Genomic DNA, 20,606 nt, shown 5'->3' with positions numbered 1-20,606 from the left:
AATCCCTTGATATTAAACTAAAACTAAAAACAAAATAAATAAAGTGCATTTACTTTTTTTTTGTGTAGAGAAGTTTCTTGTATATACCTTAAACCTAAAACTCTGAGTGTGTCATTGACTGAAACTTCTGTTTTAATTATCAAGTTAACTGGTTAAAAGAAACATTAGATTCTTTCTATCTGATGATCAAAATAAAATAGTTAATGTTTCAAGTATTGCAAGTAACTGCACTTCTGTCTCAGCCACATTCAGCTTCATCAGCTTCAGCTGGTGTGAAATATAGCTCCCAGGCTTCACAAACATATATGTTGATATCCCACCAGATTTAGCAGTCATACAATACAGCACTACAGGAGTACTAAAGTAGCCAAATGGTTACAGCACATGCTACATAACTGCAGTGTCCATAGTTAGCTTCCAGTCAGGGACCTTTGTTGCATGTCATACCCCTCTCTCCATCTAAGTCCTAACTTCTAGCAAATAAGCACCAAGCTTTTCACAGATCTGAACAGCACAGCAACCTTATTGAAATTCCATTATTACCCTTATTACGGTTGTATTGTTCTTATACTATTTTAAGTCTCTAATTATATTATGATTAAAAATGTCTTGCTTTTGTCTAGTCTGTTATTTGTGTTGTTGTTTCAATAACTAATAACTATCACTAACTATATATACTCTCTCTCTCTCTCTCTCTCTCTATATATATATATATATATAGAGAGAGAGAGAGAGAGAGAGATATCTATATATCTATATATATATATATATAGATATATAGATAGATAGATATAGATATAGATATAGATATAGATAGATATATATAGATATATATAGATATATATGAAATGGTAACCAAAAAGGAAGCAAAAGTAATCAGATTACATTAGTGAGTTGTTTGTATGTTGTTGATGTCATGGATTAGTTCTCAAGAGTAAGCATATCAGAAACACACACACACTGAAGCCACAGGCATTCCCACTATCTCCATTTGTATCCATGTGTTGTGGACCCTGAGAAGGAACTTTAGGGGGCTGCTGTGGTCAGACACAGGGAGAGGGAAGTTAACGCTGGCAAGGAAAAGTCAAAGTCAGGCATTTTTTGGAGTAAGATAAGAAGCAAGTGATGAGAAAGGAAAAACTAAAATAACAAAAGCCACCCCGGGGTAAGAGATTACAGTGACAACACATCTCTCTGTTTTTGCCAAGTTTTGAAAAATCGCAGCCTTTTAATCAACAAACATGATAAGGTGATAAGTGAAATACACATTCATCATCCAAACGGCCGGGCAGCTACAGTGCAGCACAGTAGGTGTGTGGAGATGTCTCAGTCCGGTCACGTTACCTTGACCTACGAGGGCACAATAAAATCCCGGGCTTGTGTGACATTGGCAGGTGCTGCGGCTGAGTATAAAGCTCAGAGTATCCAGTGTCAGGCCTTTGTTTGCTTTTTTGATTTATTGCTGACTGCCCCACCTAACATGTGTGGAGGAGGGTCTGCTCCCCCCTCCTCTCAACACCTTTCCCTGCATAAATAAACCCTATCGCTGCAGGAATGCCTGGGGTCCAGCACTCTCCCTGCTATTGGAATTCTCCATGCTGATAAGATGACTGTTTGGGAGGTTTCATCGACATACTCCCGTCTCAACACATACTGACTCACAGACCCAACATAAACCACCAACACATCTGCGAGCCCTTTTGTTTCCATCCACACATGGGCCACAACTAAGAGCTCAACAATGTGACTCATAAATAAAATGGTGATTAAAGTTGCACTGATTGATACTGTAGCCAATCGATGATACCGTTGGGGTGAGTTGGCTTTGAGCAAACAGAGACACGGAAGACTCATCAGATGCAAAAAACGATAACAGACTGGATGGTGGTCGGCTAAGTGGAACTGAAAGAGAATACGGAGAAACCAGACAAATGTGGGGTTAGGTGTAAAAAGAAGAGTTAGATGACAAGGTTGATACAACTCACGTCTCTATGCTAAATATGAAGCTAGAGCAAGTAGATGCTTGGCTTAGCTTAGCATGAAGACTGGAAGTAAGGGGAAACAGCTAACCACAACTTGTTGCTTTCACACTTTGGTTTTTGCACAGATTACACAAACAAGATGTAATATGTCAGTTAGTGAGCTTTAGAGGTTAGATTATATTGCCTTTGGACAGAGTCAGGCGAGCTGTTTCCCTGTGCTTCCAGTCATTATGCTAAGCTAAGCTAACCGACTGGCTGTAGCCTCATATTTAACGCACAGACACATGAGAGTTGTCTCTTCTTATCTTTCTCTCAGCAAGAAAGCAAATGAAAGTATTTCCCAAAATGTCAATCATTCCCTTTTAATAACTCCCAAAGATTTTCAAATGGAACTGAGTCAACAACAAATGAATGGCTCTACAAAAGACTTTTGATAGGTAAGAAAATGTAGGAGATCAAGATGAACCCCCTCTAACCATTTACCATTGTAAAGGTTGTGTAATTACAATGGAGTTACATATACAGACATTCACCGAAATCATTTTCATTTTATTGTTTGCATTCCTTATAGCAGTTGCAATCAATTAACGTAGTTCTTAGGTTCCAAGCTGTGTTGTCGAAAGCGGATGAATCAGCAGTTTTAAAATTTATTTCAGTTTGGCTGATTTTTAATTTATCTCTGTAAACACTTTGCGAGTTTGGAAATGAATACTTTAACTATGGGAACAGTTTGTTTCACAAAATAGCTCATCTAAGCTCAAAGGTAAACTTACAAAGTTTTCTGAGCTTTCAGGCGGACTTCTAGACACAGTTAAAATCTCAAAAAAAGCTAGTAAGTGGATTTTTGAGCTCAGATCAACATTAAGTGTTTACATTCATAATTGAAAAAAAACTATTCAAGCTGTTTGAGATTTGAGGTCATGACCAACAAAAGATAAATTTTGGTTAAAGAGCAAGATAAAAGGTCAGGCCTTTGTTCAGCAACAACATGCAGTATAAACTGGAACTTGTGACCCTTACCGATAAAAATATTACCGACCTAGTTGGAATATTTTTATCTTACAGCCCTGACTACTGGCCAGCAACATCGGCATTACTGGGCTCAAGTGCAACCACGCGGGGAGCAACTGTCTTGCACTGCAGCTGTCTTGAGTGAAGGGACATTGAGCCAAGGACGGGCATGTTGACCCACCCACCCTGAGCATCCGTGCCCACTCATTCAGGCTGGCACCCACTGAGCCAACGCCATCAGTCACTCACAGCGATGACAACAAATACACTAAGGGAGGAGTACGGTTTTCGCTTAAACCACAAGCTATGAAGCACCAGAACATTCACACATCGACTGCCACTGTACATTCTCTTCATCTGTCTGTTATCCATTATCCATTAAAACATTCAGACAAACACAGCTGCCACCATGCAGCTCTGAGAAAAAAATCACTGCACTGTGTATTTTAGAGCTATAGGCTTAATGTATATGATATATATCCGTCTACAGGCACTCTTTTTTTCATCACCAAAATAAAAGTTCATCTTTCATACAGAACAGGCTAATAATAATAGAGCCATGGAGCAATCTTTTGTAAGTCAAGCTATGCTGCTACACTGAGGAGCCTTGCCTCCACCTCCTCCACCTCCTCCTCCTCCTCCTCCTCCCTCTCACCCCAGTGTCGAAGATCTGTTAGTCAGGGGCTGGGGAGTTTTCAGTCTCCAGGGGCACATCCCTCTGAACCGCCTGCCAAGCTTCTCCTCTCCCTCCTCCATCCTCTGCTCTCTTTCTTTGTTCCCCTCTTGGTTCCCTCTTCCCACTTCTTCGACTCCTCATGTTCAACTTTTCTCCTCCACTTCAGCCTCTTTTCTGCATCCATCATTTATTCCTGCTTTCTCCTCAACCACTGCACTCTCTCTTTTTTTTCGCTCTTACACTCTTATCTATTTTCCCCTCTCTACCCTTCCGCTCCTCTTCCTCTCCCAGTGATCCAGCTCCTTTGCAGCCGTGCATAATGAGGCCTAAACACAAGCCTGCGCAGGCTCACATCTGGAAGGAGTTTGGACATGGCAGTTTCCTACCAAGACGACTAAATATTTAGGTTGAGAGTTACTGCGTGTGGATGAACTCATGATAGAGGGGTGGGAAAAAGGAGAAAAATGGGGGAGCCGGAGATAAAGAAAAAGAGGGAAAGTGGGACAGACGACTGGGAGCTCATGGTGTAGGGCTGAGAATACCATTATGCATCATTAAACCAGTGATAAGTGTGAGTTTATAGGAATGGTGAGCTATATAATCTGACATACAATAATGTAATCAAAATGCAGCGTGGGCATTGACGAGCCAAAGGAGGAGGTGATAATATTGGGGCGACTGGTTGCTCCTTTATGGCTGGCAGGAACAACAAACAGCCAACTAATAGTTTTAATAAACAAATCCCTGTTGGGATTTCCCATGAGGCTGAGGGGCCTCAGCTGGAATGTTCACAGGGGCCAGCTGTTGTGCATTACACGTAGCAGCCGGCCCCGGAAGCCCTGGGCCTGGTGTTCTCCAGCCCTCGCCTGCTCAGCATGGAGGAGAGCATTCCTCCAGGCTGCCCCAGGAGAGAGGGCAGCGGGGCTTGCTGTCAGACTGTCCGATGCGGGGAGGGACCGAGGTGGTGTAAGGCACGGACAGCTCCCCTGCTGCACCTGGGATACTGTCTGCAGTCTCTGAACGGACTGAGGAATGTCAGGAATAAAACAAATATCAACACAACTTCACATTCCACATCTGGAGCTAATGTCGTGAGCAACGATGGGAGCACGGGCGCTTGAGGAACTCAGAATCTTCAGGAAAATGAACTTTCCAGACACCAGTGTTCACAGGGAAGGGAAGGTAAAGAAAATGGCGGACTGTCAGATGGATTACGGGCGGAATTGTTTGCCCCTCGTACACAGCCTCATAAATGTGTCACAGAATGCTAAACATCTGTACAAAAACAACTCAACCAAAATTAGTAGGTGCGGGGATGGAAGATTATCTTCAATCACCTCGACCACTGCCACCCAAGCCGTTTTTTTTAGTTTTCCCTCTGGTTTTCAGAAATGTGTTCCCCAGATGTTTATCCTGCCTTTATTAAGCAAGAAACATAAGGCCCTATAAATGGACTGCTGGCTGGCTTTAGCTCTCCTGGGGCATAAATCCCCTTACTTTACCTCATGTGCTCGCTCCAGTGGGGCAGTTGAACATGCTTTTTTTTTTTTTTTACTGTGCCCATGTGCAGCTCCCACTGGGTCAGAGCACAGAGACAGTAACATACTGTGGGAACATGCAATGTCTTTTGAATTCCTTACAACTGTACAACAACACCCAAGAAATGTGTCAGTGATAGATCGGTAGTCCATCCATCACGCAGATAGTGTGTTTTGGCCCAATATCTGGTTCTTTCAACTTTTGTCCAAATAGACCACACAAATAACTACTTCATAATTAAAACACATCTGATTGAAACTGACCCAGAACCATTTTAGTGTTAAGCAGTTACTTTTCTTTTCCTCACCAGAAGGTGATTGTGAGACAACCCACCAGTAAAGCACAGAGAGTCTGATATATGTTAAAAAAAAAAAAAAAAAAAAAAACAACACTAGAAATGTGTTTCTGTTTATTCTAGTTTTGCAAGGCCAAGTCAGCTGGACCATGTGCAACAGGGTTGGTGGAGGGAGAAAGAGGGAGCTGAACTGGAGCTGCCTGGCTGGGTCAGAGTCAAATTTAAAGTGACAGAGTTGTGTCAAAGAGGCAGGGCCAGATGATGGCTACAGTCAGCCTGCCCTCTCACTGATCCTCTTAATGCTTTGCAGGGAGGCGATGCTCAGCTCTCCACGACAGAGAAACTAGATCAAGATGTAAACTTCTGACCTAACAAGCCTTATTACTGCAGCAAGTCCTCAATACAGTTAAAACTGAGGTCATGGGGTCAGAGTCGTGGGTGTGTGGGCCTGATCAGAATATACTAAACCCTCATATGAAGCTGTTTGTTTTATCATATGCATACTTTATCAAAACCAATACAAACTTGGGTACTCTAGATATCAAAGGACATAAATGAGGTAAAGTCATCATGTGATCTCACTCAGTGCCACACAGTCTACAGTAGGCCACAATACTTGTAGTAATACTATATTAATATGTCATTAGTTCAAAGGTTACAATGGCTGATCTCGCCCCGTTCATAAACTTGTTACAACTCACAGAGTGACGGTCCTGTTAGGGAGCAGGCTGGCATCCGGAGGCTCAGACAGCTCCCCCTTGCTGCAGCTGACCCTTCTCCCGACAGCCTGGATGCCGTGCGCTTTGGACCGCTCGTCCGCGCAGCTGCAGCCGCTGGTGGAGGCGAGCAGCCCGGGACAAGCCTTGGAGAGCCTCGGCTCGCAGGCGGACAGCAGGAGCAGCATCAGTACCAGACGCCCCGGCAGCGGAGGGATGCCAACGCCGGGCGCAAACATTGTCCTTCGGCTGGATCTCACCTCAGCTGCACCCCCGCCTCCAGTCATCCCATATCTCCACCATGAAGCTTCCAGGGGGAGGGGGGGAGGTTGAGGAGGACAAGGGAGAGGAAGTTATTTCAGCTCTTGAATGAATGGCAAACTTGGAGATACTCCGCTCAACAATGAACGCACATCATCCGGTCATTCCAGAAATATTCAGCACGCTTGATTTTCCAAGAGTGTCCCGTTATGTCATGGCAGCTTGGGCGCACAACTCCTTTTGGTCCAAATGGTAAAAAAAAAAAAATCCGAAGGATAGCCTCTGTGTGTCCTTCCAAACGTCTGAAACACCTAAACGCGCAATATTCTGTCTTAAAAAGCTGAAGCTCGTATTAATATCTCTGTAAGATTTCCATCACTTTCGGGACACTTGGGAGTGTCCAGATTACCGTTATCCCCCCTCTAAAAGTTAATCCAGGGGTTGATGAGATTCAAGTCTGAGCAGCCACAGAGCAACGCTGACATCTGTATGAAGAAGTACAGGAAAAAAGTATAATTCACAAACTTTTTTCCAGTTGTTTCGCTGCTTTTAAAAGTTTTCCTCAGTGTCTCCGTCTATTCCGGAGGTCTCCACTGACTTCTCTCAAACGCGTCTTTTCAGAAATTCAAACGGGGGGAAACTATTAATTCGGGCAAGAAAATGAGTTGGTCTTGATCGGCTCCTGTGTAATTCCCAAAATCTAGCGGTTTTTGCCTGCTTGACTCTGTCACACTCAAACTCACTTAGCACTACCCCAAGTGCGCCCATTCCGTCTCCGTCTGCGCTCTGGTCCCCGCGGTCCTAGCGCATCCAGCTCAGCCGAGAGACAGAGAGGGAGAGAGAGAGAGAGAGAGAGAGAGAGAGAGAGAGAGAGAGAGAGAGAGAGAGAGAGAGAGAGAGACCCACCTAAAGGCACTTCACACACCTTCATCAAACGTCATGACGCAGTCAAGTGGGCTAATGTGTGTTTTTGGGGGCCAAAATGTTATTAAAGCGCTTTAAAGTTACACTCAAAACAAATAATCACATGTATTTATGGCTCTTTTTGGACACTTTTGCAACCACAATTCAAATGTCAACTACATATAGTCACACACTAATGATATCGAGTAACTGATCTGATTGCTTTACATGAACACTGGTTTTAAGATGCACACAAAGTCCTATAATGAAAGAGACATTATAGTTCAGAAGATGATGATGACAACTGATAAGAATTGTTTTGATGTCATTTTTGGCAGCTTCATTTTGTTGAATGCTATATTACCATTGATTTTCTTGGAATTTGGTTTTGATTTGACTGCATTTAGAAGACAAGGGCTTCTTGATTTCAATGTGTGCCTGCAATGGGAGAGCAAAATAAAGTTATGAATGAATGCTGGTGGGTCTCTTGTGTATTGTGTGTTTCACCAGATCAAAGGCTTTTCATTCAATCAGCGGGACACAGAGGAAGCAAAGACTTTTAAAGATATACTTCAGTAAATTCAGTATTGTTACTGCAGAGAGAGTTATGGCAAAACAGAGCAGTTTGACTTTGATATTGCATGAGGCTGCCCTGTTATCTAGATGATAACTTTACATGAGTTTGTGCAATATTTTTGTCCGCTTGGAGGCCATGCACAACAGCAAGCTACCCATAAGACATTGTACTTTTACTGCTGTTCATAATGCAGAATTGTTTTGCTGACCATTAATGAGAACTATTCAAAGTCTACTGGAGCAATATTGTTGTTCTTTGCCTACCATTTGTTGTCAAAAGTAGATATAATGTATAACAGATTTACTCAATGTTGGTACTTAACCAACACAAACCAAATGCTTTGATTTAGAGATATCCTCAGAAAAATATTCCAAAAACTAAAATCTTTTGTTGAAAGACTAATATTTAGTTAAAGAACGACATTTTCTCCCCCTGACAGAAACACACATAATCCAAAAAATACACAGGATCATAAACTTCCTCAAAGTCTCCTTTCCACATTTTTGCCTGTGTGTGGAAAGTTCCCAAAAATCCTGGACTCCACGGATTTGTGTTTTAAAAATACTTTTTGATATACGAGAGGCCTGGGGAGGATGGAGGCCGCGGTGATTCAAATCTGGAGAGCATTTCAAAATATGAGAAGGTGAACCGGGAAAGCGTTTGAAAAGGGACTTTGTGCAATTGGGCTTGACATGTATTCACTGACATATCCAAACTGCAGGCACCTCAGTCATGCAAGCATGCCCGGCAGTATAATGGTGCACTGTGCTCTGACCCACACAGTGGACCCTGGGTTTGTTATTCCTGTATATGATACTGTATGCCGGAGCAGGCTCAGAAAGCCAGCATGATTATTGAAAGAAAGCACAAGGAGTGGATGGGCGCCTGCTCTGCAATGAAACAGAGGGCTGTTTATCCAAGCTGTTAAATAAGGCTTCAAGTACAACACCCCCCTCCAACTCCACTAGGCCCAAATCTCTCTCATCTGGAGAGCACAGTTTCCATTTAAAATGTCACGTCCCAAACTGCACATTACATCAAATTGTACTTAATGGCATCCAGACAAACTTTAATGTCGTTCCAACATTTTCTCTATGCACCCCACAGCCCCCCTCGCTCCTTATAGCCAAGTAAGCAATCTTTCCTTCTCCCTGTTTCCACATCTGGACTCCATTCCAGGTGGGGTATTGAGAAAGGGGAGAACATCGGGAAGGAAAGGTGGAACACAGAGAAGCTTGGATGCTCAAGAAGCAGAGCTGAGATAATGTCTTGAGGGAGATTTTAGAGGAAGTTACGCAAGCTTTGGGATGTGTGACAGATGATATTGAGGTGACAGACGATTCGTGAGATGGCTGTTTGATGATTTCTCTTGGGTATTTTTGTATTGTCTTCCAAATCACACATTAGAACAAAATTATGTGGGAACAATGAGTTTTCGGCGCGATCAGATGGTGAACCAAACCAAGTGACTGCTGAGAGTGAGGCATAGCTCAGGCTAGTGTTTCTGCCAATGGATAAACAAAAGAAAACTTCCAGCCGGGAAGCAAACATTAGACCCTCCAAGGCCCTCATCTGGTGCTGAGCCCATGCACCAGTCTTTCTTTCTTGAGGAGCCCACGACATCTAGTGGTGTTATCAGCAGCACACAGAGGGCCTCACCTCTGTCAGTCCTGCACTTATGGGCATTTCCTGAATGCATGGTTTTAATTAAGGATTTATGAGGACATTAAATACGTTGCTTCCACAGTTTATGGGATTATCAAATTATAATGAGGTGCCATATTTTTCAGCACTAAATACCTTTATCGATGATTAAGAGTTATGATTAGTAGTAGACACAACAGCAGCGTAATCCTAAAGGTTATAGCAATGCCATTTTGTAATCCATATTTAAGGTAGAAGTAGGTTAAAGTATACAATATATACATACAGTAAGTCAAATAATGGTGTTGTAATGGTGGGTCAACATCTCATTAATTTTCCTGCTTCTCCGAAATTCAGAGAGACTTTTAAAACTGTATTAATACTGCCCTCTTCTGGATGGCACAGTCAATTCTATTGGGTATTACTGAAACTGGTCTTTTTAAGACTGATGCTAAGATCTATGAAAGCATGTAATGTAACATAGGGTTATGTCCTATTTTTTTTAAGACTGACAGAGCATTTGGACACCCAAGTCTGCAGTTTGTTACCTTTAGCTTCTCGTTTGACACAAAGTCCTCAAAGGCAGTCCAAGTTATAATCCACCATCTTAACATGCTGCATACTCTGTCAGATGTGACACCCTACTCATCAAACCTGTCCTTTACATTTTTAATATTCTGCACCACTATCTCTGACTTTGTAGGCAACAGCCTGAGTTACAAATCAGCCCCTATAAAGAATGAACTGGGAATCTGTGCAGGAAGCAGCCAAAAATACTCCAGTGTTGGGTTTTGTGAACTCAGAGAATTTTGTACTTTGTCTCTTGTATTAACTTAACCTGTACTTGAGGTCCAACAGTCCTTGTATCATACAGTATGTAAATACGTGGTGAAACCACACTGTCATATGTTGTGAAAAGACAATTTTCACAGCAGATATTTTGACATATCACAGCAGGAAAACCACAGGTGTAACTAATTTGTGGGCACACTGGCTTACTAAGACACTTCAGTGGGATCATTATTAATGTAATTAGTTACACCTGCGTTTACCTGCTAAGACAAAATGTCAACTGTGAAAAAAGTTCTACTGAACTTAACAGAAAAACAACACAATACTTTATTTAAAATATTGTTACAAAGAAGGAACGATTCATTCTATTGTGTGTGTTTAGAATTAGTAAAATATCTGTATGGCAAAGAAACTCTGAAGAACCCCAGAAAAGTGTACTTCTTTTTGGAAAAACTAAAAACTAAAAGACAGTGTGGACATCCCCAAAAAGGTGATGGTGATGTAGGAATCGATGTAGGAAGACATTAACATTGTAACTCTTATTATTCCAACACATCATCACTGAGGAGGCTTCAGGATGTGCGATTTTATTAAGTGCCACATGGAATGTGAACATTATAGTGTATCTCTGAGTACTGCTGTAACTGGACAAGTGTAGTATCATCATCATCATCATCAACTCTTTTCACACTAAATGTCCTGTGCATACATTATTAATTTTAAATGGTCTATATTATAGAATACAGAGCAATCACAAAAACATCAAAAATATTTGTATATTGAATGAATCTATTGTCCCTCATAAGCAACAAAACAGCAAAAAAAGTCAGCAAATATGTATTTTTCATTATTTCTATCTACTAATAAATTCTGCTTACAAAAGAAATATAGAAGAACTCAAGGGCTTTTGGCCTGACTCTAGGGCAAAATTCAAACTCCTCTGTGTCTGTAAGAACATGGTCCCCTTTTCTTTTTCACTCTCTCTCCTTCATGCACACACACACACACACACACACACACACACACACACACAAACACACACACACATGCAAGGAAAACATGCAGAAGTGGCTGCGCTTCTGCATGTGAAAGCACGCACCCATATGCACCCACACACACACACACACACACACACACACACGCACGCGCACACACACACATCACTGCTTGTGTACAGTACATTTTCAAAATGGCATGCAGTGTAGGTGAGATTTGGTCCCTTTGTGTCAGCAAAAGATTCAAATGATTATCCAGATCTTCAGAGTCAGAGAGCCAGTCCTGTTGAGTTTGTCTATGGTATTATGTAAATCTGGCCTTAGTATAACGTGATGTGGCTTGAGTCCATGGCAGCTGTGCATCATTAGAGCTAAGAAAAACCTAAAGAGACCGTGGAGGCTGGGCCATATGAAAGAAGCCCCAATTCTCATAGAGTTATAACAAAGGCAAGAAAGTGAATCATAATATTGCAAAGTATGGTTAAATATGATCAGAAAAGAACATCCTCTGCCATATCGTTGATGTCTGTCCACCTCCATGCCCCATTCCCAAGGTCTGTAACGGAGTTGTGATGAGGTGGAGCTTCAGGCAGATGAGCAGTACTCTTCGTCCGGAGCGGGGCAGGTATGTGGCGGCGGACTCATTGGCGAGGGGAGATGGTGGATTGAGGTGAACTACCCGGGCCTTGGTACCTCTGTTTGGCATGCTTCTCACAGTACATCACGTCTCCAACCCAAAAGTGACCTCTCATTCTGAGGTTGAGGCCACAATCTGTGCAAGTGTAGCACTCCGGGTGGCGGAGGCGGTCGTCTGTGATGCGCACGACCTGTGTGCTGTGGACAGATGAGTACAGTCAGACAAAAGACAAACACTGTTGCATCTGACAACAGGGTGAAATAATTGTCCTCATTTCCAATGCAAATAAAGATCAGCCCAGGTGAACATCATCACTTGTGTTTCTTTTTAAAAAATCCACAAAAGCTGGCAACACAAAGTAAAATTATTACATGTCACATGTTTAGAAAATCTTGTTTTCCTTAAAAACAATTATAAACAATATTACGCAATTCATGTGGAACATTTATTACTGTAGGGCAAATTATCGTAATTATTAACACATATGTTGTCCCAGAAAACGTGTAACTGCAGGTGACAGAAGACTTACACAATGCTGGTGCCACACTTCTCACAGGTATGGTATTTGCTGACTCCTCCCACTGACGTGCTTGCTGCTGGGACGCTGGGTGAAAGCTTCCCTGGGAACTTCAAGGCTGCCTCTGGAGTCAAACACACACACACACGCGCATAAACAGAGCTGCTTTTTGGATGTCCTGACAGGCGTGTGTCTCTCTGTTCATCACATCAAAACTTTATTTCTCTTCACTGCTCTCTGTCTGTAGAGCTTGTTTATGTTCCCCATTTGTCATCACTCATGGGACCCTCTTTGTGAAATAGGTTTCCAACACATTTGTCATTTTCATGTCATGAGAGAATGTTATTATTATCTAGATTTATTTACACCTCCATTTATCAAAGCACAGGGGAGAAAAAAAGAGGACAGATGCATTCCATGATATGTTGTTCACAATATGAACAGCACACAAGAGAGCACGGAGGTCAATCCTCAGTAACTTGCACTCGTTTGTTCTGCATGATGAACTGTTGACAAGGATTTCAAAATGGAAAAGTGCCGGCAAACAAATGTAAGAGATGATAAATTATGTTGCATTTGACGCAATAGCTGGATCCTGAGAACACCACCTGCTTGGCGTTACTGACATGAACCATTAGTCATAGGTGCATGCATGCAATCAAATTACTTTTACTCCATGCAAACATATTCATATTCCATTCATTTTCTATACTTACTTGTACAAGAGTGAACATAACATTTAAATAAATCACCCATTTTACATTAAAAAATGCCTGATTTAAACAGATGAATTTAAATAGAGTATGTTTACGCACAGACAGATGTGTATCTATTTGTGCAATGATGTACACTAGTGAGTACTGCATGTTAAATAGAAAATGCTTCTTTCTCCTTTCAATTTTGTGTGTGTGTGAAGCTGTGTTGTTCAACCTTTCTCGTCAGCCTCCAGGACCTCTTGCAGCATTTTAAAGGTGTTGGACTGACGAGGCGCCGTGCGGGACTCCTTATTCTCCTGGATCATCTTGTACACCTCTGAGTCCCTGTCAAACCTCTGCATGGCAAAGTCAGAGCTCGAACTACTGTAGAAGAAAGAAATATAAAAAAAATATATCGCAGGTCAAAGGTGATCACATTCACTAAATGCATACATAGAGCTATATGTGGTGTGTGCAGTAGAAAATCTACATTTATGAGTCTGGTTTAATTGAATCCGGAGGAAATGAAGGAAAGGGCAGCAGCTGGCCTTGAAACTTTGACCTCCAAGCATAAAATCTAGATTGCACATCACAGGCAAGGGGCCAAACAGTCTCCAATCGCACATCATACTCTCAACAGGATCCCCCTCCTACAAGAGGCACTATTCTAACTCAGAAAACAGCCTAAACACAGGGAAGATGTAATGAACAAAACGGTGAAACCCACGTAGCATGTGTGAAATCTTTTCTAATGCAAAATAACAGTGGTTAAATCTTTTCAGCAGCCATGATTGTGTAAATGAATCAGAAAATCCTGGGCCTAACTCAAGGTAATTAACATGTATTCTGCAGAAAAATATTAACGAATATTAATGAATACAAGCTCTGCTTGAAAGATAACGACTTATAACTTTGTGTCTGGTGGTGATTTCCAGCTGGTCAGTGCACAGGACCGGGGCAGGAGGGGAGAGAAAGCTTTCACCTAGGAGAAGTGTACGCTGTCAGCTAATTAAGCAATTAGCAAAAAGAACAGTGGCTCCTTTTACAAGCAAATTCTTCATCCCTGGTGTGGTGGAAAAGCGGTTACTTTTTACTGTTTCTTCCACACTTTATGTGTGGTTAAATACCAAACCCTCCCTACTCCTGCTGAAGAAACATGAAATGCGTCAAAAACTCAACTGACAGATGTATCAGTAAGTAAAAGAAACACCAAAACACAAAGTGTGCCCTCATGTCAATGTATTTGTCGAGAGGGAGCTGGTGAATGTTTGCTGTCAGGAGGAACCGGTTGGCCGGGTGCACTTGTTGGACCAGGTGTGGTTTGATGCCTTTCACCTGTAGCCAACTGAGCGTACGATCTCAGCTGAGCTGTCAACCAGAATCAGTCGAGTTAACCTGACTGACTGTCCCACCTGTTGTCACATACAACAAATATTCCCAAATATTTACAGTTGACCTGACACCTGTGGTGTGAAGAATCTGCCCTTAAACCTCAACATTGATGCTATGCTTAACAGATGCTTTTACTACCACTGCAGGTGTTGTGTGTGGTTGTATTGCTGTACAAGGACAAAATTAGAAGGACAGCACAGTTCATAAGTATTTGGACAACATCGAATCTGCTGGTAGTTGCTCTTTACTCCTGCACACTAAAATTTGAAATAAAACAATGATTAGGAGGTTAAAGTGCTGATTTTAAGCTTTGGTTTGGGAAAGTAGTGTAGGAACTGTAGTCCTTTTTTGTGTACAATACCCAAAGTTACAGGAATGTAATTTCACAGATTAATATGAAATTAGATAAAGCCATGTCACATATATCGTGTCAAATCTTTTGTAGTCAATGGAATTTATGACCCGCACATTACGCAAAACGCTTGGTATCTTCCTTGATGACACTGTGTCAGGACTGTTCTGCAGCCAGCTTGTGTCAAGGAAGTTTTTTGCCCTCAGTCTGTAAAACACCAGTTCAGTTGGATTGAGGTAAAGTGACAAACAAAAAACCCTCCTTTTCCGCTGCACTGTCCTAAAATTGGGTGAAAATGTCAAGAATTGTATGAAAGTTTGAGTCATGCCCTTGAGTCTCTTGAAGCTGAAAGTCAGGACGCAGTCATGGTTTTATTTCAATTCCAATGTGCACATGTTCATAGACAAAACAATAAAAACTGTCACTGTCTAAATGATTACTAAAGTCTCATCATTATGTCTGCGTCCCATATGTTCATACAGTAAGGGGTTTATAAACTCGACGCATGGCTGCGTATGAATATTTTTCCTGCCTGCATTTCAGCTTAAGGAATTTACTTCCCGCTAGATGAACATGGCTGAAACAGGAGACGGCAAACAAGACAAGACAACAAATATGTGACCGAAGAAAACACTCAGACCCTTTCCTTTGCATCACTGAACATGGTTCAAATTGAAAACAGACCTCTAAAGCACACCCTCCAAGTTCTCCACATGCTCAGCTCCACCCTCAGCAATTCATTTCCCTTTTTCGCTTCACTCACCATCCCTTCTGACATGCAATCTCAAAACAAATGGAAAGTCTAGGTCAAATGAGAGGAAAACAAACAACATAAATGAGGGTCAGAGGGAACAGCATTCATCTGAATAAGCAGTAAAGTGCACGGGTTTCCAGAGGAAGCACGTAGAATGACCAAAGAATTAGAGAACTTGAAAATAGCTTGACATCTGCAAACTGTGCTTATAAATGTTCTCATGTTTTCACAATGTCTGCATCTGAGACAAACGTGTTGCTGGGTTTAATCCCAGACTTGGCACAGTGGAGCGATGATAATGATCTAGTCATAGCAGAGTCTCCAAGTGTAGCCAAAACATTTTTTGAGATCACAATGCTTAATTCCAACCACATTTCTCAAACCGACTTCCCTGCAATACAACACCTAACCTTAACTCAGAACATCCCAACAAAAGAAATCAAAATGACAAAACTCAAAATGACGAGACTCACCTCAGAAAGAAAGAAGGAACAAAGAGAGGGAGCACAACTATTCTTTCCAGTCCCTGTATTTTTAACACTGTTATAGCAATTCAGAGTGTAAAACAATATTAGCGCACACACACCCAGATGCAGAGCACACACACCTCTATCTACACCAGACAAGACAGAAAAACAAAAGTCTGACTGAAAGGTGTGCCCCTGGACTTCAACTCATTGGCCACGCGACATAAAGTGGGTGGGTAAATGGGTGTCGCTGAGCCTGTGATTGGCTGGAGAGGAGCAGGGAGAGGCTTGCTGTGCAGGCTGGGGGCTCTGGACTGGGGGGCCAATTAGGGGGAGAAGTAAAATCTGACTTTTTTTGGGAACATGGGGTGTTTGGATATGACTGCAGTTGCTGACACTTCATATCACTAGACGTGGTTACACGGGGGGGGGACTGGGGCCAAAGTCAACCATCCTGCACTGTGAAAACACAGGCACCAGGCTCTCCAGTGGAGAGAAAGTGCACACAAACGATTATGTGAAAGACCAAAGGAAAAAAGATTTCCATCTTTGTTGAGGCAAAAAACATTGGTGAGTCTACGTGAATCCAAAAAATGTCGAGAGGGCAGCACCTGCACACTACGAAATGAGTCACGCTACAGCCACATCACCTCATCAGAGGGGGCGAAGCAGGAAAAAGCAAACTACAGTGCAGGTGGTGGACACAGTATTGTGTTTCCCAAAGGCTGAAAATTCAGACTCAAGAGTGCAGCTGCAAACAGCTCTAAGCACAGAGAGCCAGCTGCTCAACAGCAGTGAATTCACGAGCTGCAGTTGTACACCAAATGACAAAGACTTTTGAAAGAAGGAAACAATGATTACGACGATACAAAGGAATGTTTCTATCAGTGCAATAAAACTACAGCCTCAAAACATGACATACAGCTGAATCAACACATCTCTGTTACAATCTCTAACAAATCTAACATCTACAAAAGGGAGTAATTACTGCAGATATTCACCTTAATTTTCTCTTGATCGACTAATCGTTGAAGCTCTGCAACTATTGTGATAATTACATAATTGTTTTAGCCTTTTTTTTTTTTTAAAAAAAAGGAAAAATGCCAAACATTTGCTGGTTATAGCTTCACAAATGTGAGGATTTAAAGCTTTTAAGTGTCATACATGATAGTGAATTGAGTATCTTTCAGTTTTGGACTGTTGACCAGACAAAACAAGACATTTGATGACATCACCTTGGACTTTATACTTCAGACATAACAGGCATTTTTCACTGTTTTCTGACATTTTATCGACAAAATTGGACAGGAGATTAATCAATGGCTGAAAATAATCATTAATTGCAGTCTTAGTTCCCTAATACTGAAAGCATGTCCTGTTATTTTCATGTGTAATTGAAAAGTCTATAAGCTTTTCAGGCCCAGGTGATGTTGATTTCTTAGACTTGGATCTTTGGCTGTAACCCCCACTGGCCTTTGGATGGCGCTGAATGCCTGCCTGTACAATATACAGACACACTGACACAGGGGGACTTAAGGGTCCCATTTCTACTACAAACCATGTAATATTCAACAAACTGTATCACTAAAAGATTAGACGTGTGTATCCATGGCAGACAGTGCGATAAACATCACTTACATTCCAGTGAACTATGGTGTTTTAACATGATATTAGTGTTTGCAATGTGAGTGGTCTTTACCTGCGACGAGGGGACATGGGCACATCCCGATCGATGGGACTATGGGGTGAGTAGCGTCCTGGTGGGGTGGGGGTTCTGCTGGACACAGAGTTATTTCTGTAGTCTGAAGAGGAGAAGTCCTGTGAAGGAAGAGCAAGCCACAATGAAAGCAAGAGAGTGTGAGTAAGCATGAAAGTCAAACTTCCTGCAGCAGCTGAAACCGAGTTTGCAGTACAGAGTTGTGGAATCTGTTGAGACAGTGTGCAAGTGCTTAGACCATGATGCAATGTTACTGTAAAAAAAGTCACACAAAGAGCTACGTTCAGTGCAGAGGCAGGAATTTGCCGGCAGTATTTTCGGATTACTGCTCCACCAAGCAACGTACTGGCACTGAACAAATGTTGCGTCCTTATTTCAGGAAACACTAAATCTCAGAGGTCTGCACTATATGACAACCTGGAATAAAACAAAGCCTGACACACAGCCATGTAGGATATATTTAGTCAAGATTTATCAGAAGCTTAAACAAGCTCCAGATGTGGAAACAGCTCATACAGAACGCAGCAGATTGTTCCTGTGACTTTATCATTATCTAATTTGCCTGAAACCAGGAGAAGTTCTTACAGTGTTGAGTGCAGAATAAACAACACACTTTGTCATTGTTTGATTGTTTTTGGTGCCCTGTAAAATAGCTTCTGTTGCCTGCGTCATGACGAACACTCCTCTACTGCTGGCTGATCAGTTTCAATCACAGCAACCTTTTGCACGTTTTTATCTTGATTGCCATATATGTCAGAACTGTACTTCAGCCTCTCTGCTGACAGATGATAGATTGTGTGGCAACAGATGTTTGGCACCAACTAGTTTTGATTTGGTGGGAAAGGCAGAGCCAGCATGTACTTCAATGGGTTTCACATGCAGTGTAAATCTCACAATTATTCATGGTAAATATAAATAGTATCATCATGAAATCAGAGAAGCCATTCCACCTGTCAAGAACCTCATTCAGATAAACTAAACATTTGCTGTATAAACAACTGTGTAATTCAGGAGGGACACAGTGAGCAAACCATCTCAGGATTTGTGAAGTGGACAATTTTAACTTTTGACAGAAGAGGGCGCTACATACCTACTGTAATAAGCTCGTAAAACTTCAGTAGATGAGCCAATGACATTTTTTATTGTAGCTGTTCTTGGCAGAAACCAAAGTCAAGAGCAGAAACAGTTACAACATTATGGGCAAAGGTTGTTTTATCTAAGTTTAATTATGTCATAAGAGAGTGTGACTGAGCCACTAGTGAAATTGACCTCAGGCACATGTTCACACTAAATGCTCAGCACACCTGGACTGAGTCTGCACAGCACATAACTCAAACCAGACACTTTTACTGTCAGGAATCCCAACAAACAAATTGTTTTTAGCCACAACACTGTCTGGGTTCTAACCATGTCCACCTGTAATACTGACCACTTACTGATCACATACAGTATGCTCAATGCACTGCTTCAATATTCAGACTCAGTAACTAACTTAAAAAAAAAACAACAAAAAAACAGAACAAGCCTCCAAAGAGTTTCACAATTTCCAGTTTGCTAGGGGAACAAAGCTAGCACGGTCTGTGTACAGTCCAGGAAAACTAAGACTGCGAATCAAACAGCCCACAGACAACTCCAGAGTACAGTTTTCACAATAAAGTTTACTGAAATTTTCTCCCTCAACCGTCACCAGCTGGCATCAGTGTTACACAGGCTCCGTCCGAGGGAGAAAAGTCTCCACCCGGCTCTTTGAACCAGTAAACGTTGGGAGACTCGAGTTGGAGTTGATGCTGGAGCTCGATGCTGACACAGTGGCACTGATGGAGTCAAAGATTTGTGTGTCCAATGCCAGCACCCGCTTCCAATTCAGCAACTCTTTGAACAATGTCTCTGTTCTCAATTGAGTCCAATTTTCCTCTTCTTTTTCCTTAGCGAGTGGGCAGATTAGTGGTGCGTGCCAGGAAGCCTTTACCAGAAACGATCATTGGGACGTCTCCCTGAGATTCCTCCCAGGATAAACCTGGCATAATAACTGCAGGCTCATAAGATCACATATTCCATATCATCAGAGTACAAGAATAGAGACATCCATGTCCTCTCCTGCTGTGAACCAATCTCAAGGGCATATACCTGATAGACATACATGCTTTAGGGATTCCTTCAGGAAGACCTAGTGAAGCCACACAGTATGTGCACATGAATCCACAATAATGCAAACCAAGCCTATGTTATATAAGTGTCTGGCTACTGAACGTGAATCTCCATGCTCTCCAACAGAAATCTCAACTCTGATCTATGAGACTCATGAGGAATGCAATGAAGTAAAGAAAAACAAAAGGAAGAAGGAGAGAGAGAAAAAACAAGCACTGCACTGTGACAGCCTCTGATGCCAGCCTTTTATAGCAGTAACCATGGTACAGCTGGCAGCTGCTTTAGACTGGATCTCCCAAAACTGCTTTGTTTTAAAATCATCATTGTTCTATTGTAAGCCTTCAAACCATTACACATGGTTGATCTCAGAGCTACAATGCATGCGGTAAACTGCACCATGGCAGTGCCAACAATGCCCCCACGTCTCATGCACCAACAAACTTAGGGAGGGGCTCAGCTGAGCTGAGGGAAGCCTATTATTTGGTCTTGGATGGGAGCAGGGCTCAAAGATGGGAGAGACCACTGGAGAAAATCCA

General features: G+C 42.0%; 2 protein-coding genes across 2 annotated transcripts in view; both read right to left on the bottom strand.

The window, feature by feature from the left end:
• The window catches only part of adgra2 (adhesion G protein-coupled receptor A2), a 39,470-nt gene extending 31,658 nt beyond the window's left edge, over positions 1-7,812 (bottom strand). Inside the window, exon 1 of the mRNA XM_044368195.1 lies at positions 6,205-7,812. Within this exon, the coding sequence (XP_044224130.1) occupies positions 6,205-6,506 (302 nt within the window). The 5' untranslated portion in view covers positions 6,507-7,812. The remainder of the gene's footprint in view (positions 1-6,204) is intronic.
• Positions 7,813-10,935: 3,123 nt separating this feature from the next.
• The window catches only part of pdlim2 (PDZ and LIM domain 2 (mystique)), a 39,022-nt gene continuing 29,351 nt past the window's right edge, over positions 10,936-20,606 (bottom strand). The window contains exons 7-10 of the mRNA XM_044368186.1: positions 17,905-18,023; positions 13,476-13,624; positions 12,558-12,669; positions 10,936-12,225 (exon numbers count right to left, since the gene is read on the bottom strand). Of these exons, the coding sequence (XP_044224121.1) occupies positions 12,033-12,225; positions 12,558-12,669; positions 13,476-13,624; positions 17,905-18,023 (573 nt within the window). The 3' untranslated portion in view covers positions 10,936-12,032. The remainder of the gene's footprint in view (positions 12,226-12,557; positions 12,670-13,475; positions 13,625-17,904; positions 18,024-20,606) is intronic.

Source organism: Thunnus albacares, chromosome 2 (genome assembly GCF_914725855.1).
Source record: "Thunnus albacares chromosome 2, fThuAlb1.1, whole genome shotgun sequence".
Lineage (NCBI taxonomy): Eukaryota > Metazoa > Chordata > Actinopteri > Scombriformes > Scombridae > Thunnus > Thunnus albacares.
This window is presented reverse-complemented; position numbering and strand designations above follow the sequence as displayed.